At 41.2% G+C, this 9,500-nt stretch overlaps 1 protein-coding gene across 2 annotated transcripts in view; it reads left to right on the forward strand.

The window, feature by feature from the left end:
- Positions 1-9,200, forward strand: part of ESRRB (estrogen related receptor beta) — a 240,361-nt gene extending 231,161 nt beyond the window's left edge. For both annotated transcript variants that reach the window (XM_086936617.1, XM_086936618.1), the window contains exon 7: positions 7,964-9,200. In XM_086936617.1, the coding sequence (XP_086792743.1) occupies positions 7,964-8,208 (245 nt within the window). In that variant the 3' untranslated portion in view covers positions 8,209-9,200. The remainder of the gene's footprint in view (positions 1-7,963) is intronic.
- The last annotated feature ends 300 nt before the right edge of the window (positions 9,201-9,500 follow it).

Genomic DNA, 9,500 nt, shown 5'->3' on the forward strand with positions numbered 1-9,500 from the left:
CGCTTTACAAATCGCTAAATAAATAAATAATACATAAATTTAATATTAAATACAGGAAACAAATTGGAAAAAAGATCTTCTTTGGATTATTTATTTTATACAGTCAATCATGAGTGACAAGTCAGTAGGAGTTAAGATTGAGTGGTAGGGGAGATGAAAAAAGACAATAGATTTCCCAATTCAGTGCAAATCTACAGTTATTGATGCTATTGTAGAATGCAAGTGTTTTCAGATAATGCTATTGCACTCTATACTGCTAAACATTTTGGACATTCAAATGTATAGTTTTATCAGTCAAATAAATGTCAAACATACACATTGCAGCTTCATTTATTTAGCAAATATAAAATAAAAATGGATAAATACTGAAAAAAATTAACAAAAAATAAATATGGATAAATTCTGATGGAAGTGTCGAAAAAATAAATACCATAAAACCGGGAGCCCAAGCTATAGCATTTATCTTTAACACCAGTTTGCATATTCTGTTTCTCTTAACCATCATAATAGTTCAGTTGACCCATTAAAATATTATAACAGATTTCATATTTAAATTATACAGCGATGTCTAAAAATTTATCGCAAATGTGTTAAATCTATGGTCAAGTACAAATAAAAATTGCACAATGCCCCAGTGGACCAGTTAGAGTCAAATACATTTTATTTCATGCCATATACCCGATTTTTTACTTATTCATTTCATTCCCAAATGGGTCTATACTCCATTTTTCTACATTTCATTTTCCACATATTTAAATGGCTCCAATCATGGAAAAGAAAAAATTAAACAATAGATTACTAATCCTAATATTTTATATAAGTACTTAATTGCCTATTAAGACCCCAAGGGCCACCAGCAATGTTGAGCATATTCACTTGTGTACTCAATTCAATGCATAAATTAATTTAACATGCCCCTATTACCCAACTAAAAGAGAAATTATAAGTCACACTATTCTATCGAAATTTGATTAAAATCCATCCTGGAACCGAATGCGTATCTGAGAGAGGGCATATATCTCCATACTATCTTAAAAATACATATAATTTTTCATCAATATTGAGGCCCTGCGGTTCCTTGCTATCCATATGCAATATATATTTTGCCTCCAACTGTCGGAGTTTGGTCTCATGGTCTAGATATATCCTGCAAATGGGGAGCAATAACATCGACACATTCTCAGAAAACATGATAAAGGAGATAAGGGATATATAATCATCTAATGACAAGAGATTTCTACAGAAAAAAACAGTCAACAGGGAAGTCAGACAAACAATGGAAAGAATTACCAGCAGTGATGATAACATAATGACTCTTGTGCATTCCATCTCTGTTATTCTACAATAACAGACCAGATCATTAAGATAATTGTAATCTTCTTCCAGGTATGAGTCTCTTTTCCATAAAACAATATTTCCCCCCTTGTCTGAGGGTTTCACTATGATGTCATCATTGCTCGTAATTCTTTCAATTTTTTGTCTGACTTCCCTATTCACTGTTTCTTTCTGTAAAAATCTCTTGTCCTTAGATGCTGGTATATCCCTTATATCTCTTTTATCATGTCAAATTGCGACCAACTAGGAATCGATAAATTTGTAAACCAATCTATTAATACATAGGATGGATCAGAAATTACCACATTTGTCACAAAAAAAGTGGTTGCGAATTGCCCTAGGTCTGCTTCTTTCATACACTGTGAATCAGAAGTTACACCAATTAATTTTTTGAAACTTTGAATATCACCATCACAGTGAAAGAAAGAAAAAGAAAATCAAAGACAGTCCCTACGTGACAGCAAGAATTTGCTTAGGTGCTAAGCAGCCATTTACTCTTGACTCCAGAGCCGCAAACTTCACATTTTCTCCTGCCGAAAGTCCTGGCTGCGGAGCTGAGCCTATTGTGTTTTCTCACTGTCACCCAGAGATAAGGGAGGTCGTAAGTGACAGCAGAAAACACATCTCTACAGTCCAAAGTCCTGTCCATCTTGGATGGGACTTCTGGCTGCAGAGAATAGAGTTTGATAAAGCCAGACATTTCTTTGGTGAGACCTGAAACTTTACTCATTTTTGTATATGGCGAAGTTTTCCAACTGCAAGAGGGAAGTTTACTTTCCACACCCATAGACTACATCTCATTCAAAGAAAACACTAATGCTAGAAGGCAGCCTTCAACAGTCGCTCACTACTCTTCTAATACTGGGACGCACATGTTAAATTCTCATTGTTGATCTACGGTTAGGTGTGTACAAAATTATAATTTCATGGATGAAGTGGTAGAAACATGGCACACATTTTAACTGCACAAGGATAGCAAAGATTGTTGTTGTTTCACTCAAAGTCGAAATTCTCAGCAAACCAGATCTGTTCAAGCAATTTTTCCCACAAAAACCTTTAGGGCAAATTCTCTGGTATAAACTTTTTTTTCTGTATTTTTTATTGCATAACTCGCTGTTCGGCTCTTTTCTCACAACCACCCTTGCAAAACCGATTTTGCATGCCCTACCTGCAATTTGAATATGTACTTAAATATTAGTGCTCAGCTCGTACTGTTGTGCAGCACATCTCCATGGGGAGTTTGCGAAACTGTCAAGTTTCTGCTGTAGACAAACTGGCTGCTCTGTCCTTCAATTGCAACCTGTTTGCTCTTTTAATGATACAAGTTATGTTCTCTCATAGGGAATTTCCATTATAGTCATAAGCATTTGAATACTCCCGCTCACATGTGGGGACCTCTGATCACCACTTCAATATATATTTTTAAGTGTAGGTTTTTGCCTTTCTTCAGGAAGGCCTGCAAAGACACTTAAGAAAAAGACAGATTATACTGCCTATATACCTAGGCTACAATGGCTGAATTATTTTTTATTTAGTAAAAAAAAAAGGGCAAGCAAAAAGCACTTGTGTAGAATTTTAAGGCATTTTTGCAAATAGCACAAATCTCTCTCACACACCCTTTTTATGATACAGATAAAGATAAAGGACAACAGTACCATAGGCTGTCATTATCTGGCTAAAAAGAAAACTGCACCTTTATGAACCCATAGACAACCAGTATCCCATCACGCTCAGCGGGTGGCAGTTTCTTCAGTTCTTTTTTCTGGCTACTTCTGACAGGATCCTGGATCACTAAGAGATGACGTTTTAACGAGCGAGGAGAGGGTCAATCCTCTACCACAGCTCTAGCAGTCCCCTCTGAAGGATTTCAAAACTACACAAAAGTGGATTATGACCTATAAACAACATTGGTCCTGGACGACGTCGAGTGGATCGACGTTGAAAGCATCTAAGTTCGGAAGATTGACGTCAACATCACTATCCCGAACTGGTCGACGCCTTAGAATGGACGACGCTCGACGTCGACTTAACATACCTTACTGTGGTCTTTGACTGTCAATCCTCTCTGCAGATTGACGTCAAGCCTGTCGACATCGGGGAGACTTGTCCATGGCGTCACATGTAGCCCTGTCAGCGTCGAGAAGTCATGTCGATGTCTAGGCTAGGAGCCCTATCGACATTGAGAAGTCCTGTCGACATCCAGTCTGGCAGCCTTGTCGATGTAGAGAAGTTACATGACGTCCATGCGTGTTACCTGTTGACGTCGAGAAGGAACGCGGCATCAACGTGTACATTGCTGCGTAGTACCATGGTCAACGTTAAGGCCACTCTGTCGTTCGTTCCGGGCTATTTACAGCCTACACTGGATTTATTCCCATTCTTCTTCCCTGCATAGCTTCAGTTAAATCAGTTAAATGCTGGCCATTATGCTATTCTCCTGCCTCCTCGGTATCCAGCCAGGGAAGGCAATTCTCCCACGCATATATGCTAAAGTACTTTGGAATTCTCTTCAGAAGTTGGTGAATTCTCTTAAGAGCCTCACAGGATGTTTCCTAGAACTAAGCCATAACTTTCTCCTTTCCTCTCTTCTGTTATTTCTGGAAAAGGGAAGCATCTCTCATTTTCTACCACTGGACATATATGTTCCTCAGCAGCGTCACGCCTAAGTCAACATCCGCCTTCAAAAGGTTGCTGTGGCAATTTTTTCTTTTCACTTCATTCTGGTCCTCACAAATATCCAGTGAATAAACTTTCGCAAGCGGGCCGTTGAGATGGGCTCTGCTCCATCCTCTTACAAAACACTTACTTTTACGTATCAATTACCAAGACTCATTTCAAATTTTGAGGTTTCTCGGGCAACAATCACTGTCAGAGATCAATTGTTTCCATTTGGCCTTAAGCTGCACCCAAATTTGTCTCCAGGAGCAAGGCACTTGTAACTGCTCATCTCAGGGAACACAACATATTCCTACATGAGGTTACTTTACACCTGTAAATAGCATGTTCCCTGATTTGGAGACCCTGCCTGTCCCCTCAAACAAAATCCCCCTAGTACTCCTTCAGTTAGTACTGGTATGGCAAGTCACCAGGTGGGATCATTGGTAGGCTCTGAGTATATCAAAGTGCACACAGTAGTACATCAACATCTAAAGAGGCTCAGCTTCCTTACATCTGCACTGGGAAAGGTTTCGGTCTTTAGATCAATCTCACCAAGTCTTTTCAGTCCCGACTAAAAACTTTCAGTATCTGGGACCTTTTCACCGACACAAAAGGGTGTCTTTTGGAGGTGGAGCGCAACTTTCACTCGCTAAAAGCCTCTCATCCACCGCTTACAACATTTTCTCTCGGCTAGAATGCCTCCTGGATCCAAATGCCCATCTCCACTTTTCACCTCTGCAAGGATGTCTCGATGAGCAGTGTAACAACTTTCGTGTGATTTAGAATACAAAATAACATTTCCTATATGTGAATATCTCCCTGTCATATTGGCTCCGACCACTCTTCTTTACGGTAATCCATTTCATCAGGAGGTTCCTTTCCATGTACTAGCACACATGCCCCCTAACTGGAATAACGATCCCACATGGTTCACCTTCAAATCCAGGGCATTTGGTTGTGGAAATATTTAACATACCATGTCCATTTCCTAGAGCTACGTGCAGTCCCTCCGTCACTAAAGGTATTTTGTGTTAGTTCTTACTCCTTGCCGATTCTCTCATCCTTGTACTACTCCTACATGCAGGGATGGACAAAATCCAAATCCTGGTTTTCAAAGGCACAGACGGTCTGGAAACGGCTTCTAGACAAATATCTCACAATCTCTGCCACTTTCAGTCCAGGGGTACAAAATGTTCAAGCAGACTCTCTCAACAGACTTCTGAAACAAACCACAACTTCGTCCAAAACATTTTCCAAAGGTGAGGAACTCCAACTATATTCTTCTTCGCCACTGTGGAAACCAAACAATACCCAAGCTTCTCCTCAGCATACTTCCCTGAAGTACACTTGGAATGTCCTATGGCTTGATTTCTCCATCATATTTCCCCACACTTTCTTCTGATTTACCTTATCACTACAGTCCTCATCACATAGTCTGAATTGAAAATAAAGATGATCCTCATTCCTCCGAAGTGGCCACACCCAAGGTGATTCACGCTTCCCCTTCTTTGGTCTCTCTGTCCACTTCTCAAGCTGCCATGCAGACCAAACCTACAAACATAGTTCAGAAGCTCGATGATACACCCCATTCTCTCCGCTCTGGATTTGACAGGATTGTTTCTCAGCTACTGCATTACGGTCTCTTCAATCTGTTGCACACTGCATACATGTCTTCAAAGAGACTAAGTAGTCTTCCGCTTCTTTTGCCTAGGTCTTCGAATAGTACACAGATTGTGTATGGTATTGTGAATCTTACATCATGCCAAGAAAATGTCATCCTTCCATATTTCCTCCACATGCCTATCTTTGGCTTGTCCTTCCCTCAATACAGGTTCTCCTGGCAGCTCTTTCTGCCTACAGAATCTGCCCATCCCCAACCATCCTCATGTTTTTTTCTACTACAGTTAAAGAAGTTTGGGGCATATTATCAAGGGGGTTTATCTCCGCTTTTTTGGCTTTAAAAGCCAAGAAAGCGGAGATAAAATTATCTCCCTATTACCAAGCTGTCGCTAACACCAGTTAGTGACAGCTAATAGGAGATAGCGACCATCTTGGGCCTTGCTTTGCATGTCAGTGATATTTATCACTAATGACATGCAAAGTGGGCGTGCCAAGATGTTAGCGACTGGAAACAGTCCCTAACATCGCTATCTCCTATTACCAACTTTTGGAGATATTCGCGCTAAGCGCGAATATCTCCAAAAGCTAACACCTGCCCTGAGCAGTTCTTAGCCATGTTATCCAATGGGAGGTGGATAACATGGCTAAGAGCATTTGCTCGATAATGCATGAATATCGCTGACTTTTCAGCGATATTCATGCATTTCGGCCGTTTTTTATCGCATTTGCGATAAACCTTGTTAATAGCAAGGTTTATCTGCGATAAAAATCGCCGATGTGCGGCGATAATTTTTGTCTCTAAACAAGTTAGAGACAAAAATTATCGCTAGTTGTTGGTAATATGCCCCTTTGTCCTTAGGTGCCCTTCACCTCCCTGACAGCTTCACATTCTTCTTTTTCGTCTTACGCATCATACTTTTCAGCTTCCCTGCAACATTTTTCTTGGAATACAGCTGCCCTTGTAGTGAATTTATCAGCTTGCAAGGTTGGAGAAAGCCAAGCACTTTGATCTCACAAACCATTCACAATCTTCCTCTACCAAACCGGTTCTCTGAACTCATCCGATATTCCTCCCTAAAACTATTTTGGACTTTCATGTCAACTGCATTCTTTCAGAATCCCTCTACTCCAGTGGACAGAATTCTATTTTGCCTGGATGTAAGAGGAGGTTGCAAAGCCTATCTCATTAAAACAACAGGCATCTGCAGATGGAAACCATAATTTATCTACTAGGGTGCCAGTCGTATGATTTTAGCAACGTCCATCCACTCCATTTCCAGATGGATAATATTTTCCATCTTTTTGTTCTGCCAAAAAAGAAAAAAACTATCACATAAGCCTACAGCACTCGTCGCTGCAGTTAGAGCTGCTCCTCTTCCTTTATTATGGAACATACCCATTCTACAAATGTCTATAAGAGGCACTTGGCAGTTTGTTCCTACATTTACCAAGTTTTGCTGCCTGGCCTCTAATGTTAGAGCTGACGCTCAAGTAGGATACATTTCCTTCAGAAATCTCTTTGCTTGACCATCCTGGTTCAGCCTCTGTCCCCTCGACCGCTCTCAGTGGGGATAGGATTGTTATTCTATTCAAATGCTTATGACTATAAATGGAAATCCCCTATGAGAGAACAAATAGTTTCTTACCTGTAACTCCAGTTCTCCCATAGGGATATTTCCATTATAGTCATAAGCAACTCTCCCTCCTCCCCGGTGGAATGGATACATGTGTTCAAGCAATATCCATATGCTATTGTATTGCCTTCAAAAAGAACTGAAGCAATTTCCACCCGATGAGCATGATAGAATATTGGTGGTCTATGGGTTCTTAAAGGTGCAGTTTCCTTTTTAGCCCGATAGTGACAGCCTATGAGGCTACTCTGTCCTGCTCTCCTTCATCTCTATCTCTATCATAAAAAGGGTGTTTGGGGGCATTTTTGGTATTTTCAAAAATGTCTTAAAATTGTACACAATTACCTTGTGCTGGCCCTTTTTATGACTTACTATTGAGTAATTCGGCCATTATAGCATATGTATATAGGCTGTATAATCTGTCTTTTTCTTAAGTGTCTTTGCAGGCCTTCCTGCAGAAAGGCAAAAACTTACACTTACACACACATATTGAAGAGGTGCTCTATGGTACCTGCACATGGGCGGGACTGTTCAAATGCTTATGACTATAATGGAAATACCCATACGAGAGAACTGGAGTTACGGGTAAGAACCTATTCCTTACACATCAAAATAATTTGTCCAACTATGCTAGTATAACCAATATTCTACAAGTCATGCTTTATGCCAATGGTGTATGTAGTTTATGCTGACCTTTGTCCTTTGAACTCTTCCTCTAGACTCCATGCATATAGAGGATGTGGACAGTGTCCAGAAGCTACAAGACCTTCTCCACGAGGCCCTTCAGGACTATGAGCATAGCCAGCACCAGGACGAGCCCCGCAGGGCTGGCAAACTTCTGCTGACACTTCCTCTTCTGCGGCAGACCGCTGCCAAGGCCGTACAGCACTTCTACAGCATCAAGCTGCAAGGGAAGGTCCCCATGCACAAACTGTTCCTGGAAATGTTGGAGGCGAAGGTCTGACACTGCACCAGACCTTGCCCTTACTCTTAGACTGTCAGGCGACCAATAACAACTATAAATGTACAGGAATGGCAAGAAATCTGAACAAAACAAACCAAGAAAATAATCTGCCATGTTTGGTTGCCAACCACTCCCTTCTAAAAGAAAATGACTTATGAATTATCAATGGTGCTGCTCAAATGTACAAACCGCTTCTGCCCCATAAAGCTGCATTTCCTTGGTCAGGCGGACTTTTCATTAGGAAAGAAGGAAGTGCTGAGAATTTGAAAAGAATCCAGTTGGAAAGGGACAGACATCAATGGGTCTCTAATGAAGATCTGGAGACGTAACCTGCTTCTGCAGGAACGGTCATTCCAGGACGCCCAGTACCATCGGTGGTATCACAATCTGTGTTGGTGCTCTTGAGGGTTTGGCATCTGATATGTTGGGTGAATGTGGGTTGCTGTTCCTCGTTCAGTTAGATACCTTGAGATTGCAGCATGTACTATAGTCCACTCACTTCAGGGCCTTGGTCTTTAGGCAATGAGTTGACTCCAGTTTGTGGACCAGACATACCAATCACTTAGTGTTGCTCAAACATTACAGGCCTCTGCGACCCTAACAACAGATGCCATGACATAATGACTGGCCCTCCATTGGCATGCTCTGGGTAATCTAAGTGATGAAGAACAGCAGGTTCTTCAACTAGGAGGGTCATCTCAGTTGTGGCACTTACATCATTAAGAACATGGCAGATGCTGACAGCATTCGCCTCAACAATTTAGATCTGGCTGACTCTGGTATCCTCAACTGTGTTTAGGTTGATATGCCAACAGCATGGCCGTGGGGAAGCTCATTGTATATGTCTGCTTAAGGTCACAGGACCCCATTACTCACAGCAGTCTTAGGTCACAGTACCTGTCATCCCTGGTGTTCTCAATCCCATGTCATCCTTTATTCTCACTGGTCTGGCTGTTGTACCCCATGCCCCAATGCAAATCCCTCTCCGCCTCAAAGACTGGTTGTTTTCTACAGATGATCTTCCCATATGTAGCTGTCGTCCCCTAACATGTTTTTGGGTAACAGAATGTACATTTATGGAGATGTATACAGCTTTAGCCTGGCTACCAAGCAATGGACTTCTGTGTGAAGGTGGGGGAAGCCAAGGCTGACACTGTACCAAGGCTTATGAGACTTCGACATAGTGATGGGCACCTGCAGGTAAACCACTCACAGCAACCCTCAAGTTATACTCCATAAGGCATTATCAACTTCTCCTAACTTACAATGAGTGTGAAACTACTTTATTCATA

This window comes from Lissotriton vulgaris, chromosome 9, assembly GCF_964263255.1.
Source record: "Lissotriton vulgaris chromosome 9, aLisVul1.2, whole genome shotgun sequence".
Classification (NCBI taxonomy): Eukaryota; Metazoa; Chordata; class Amphibia; order Caudata; family Salamandridae; genus Lissotriton; species Lissotriton vulgaris.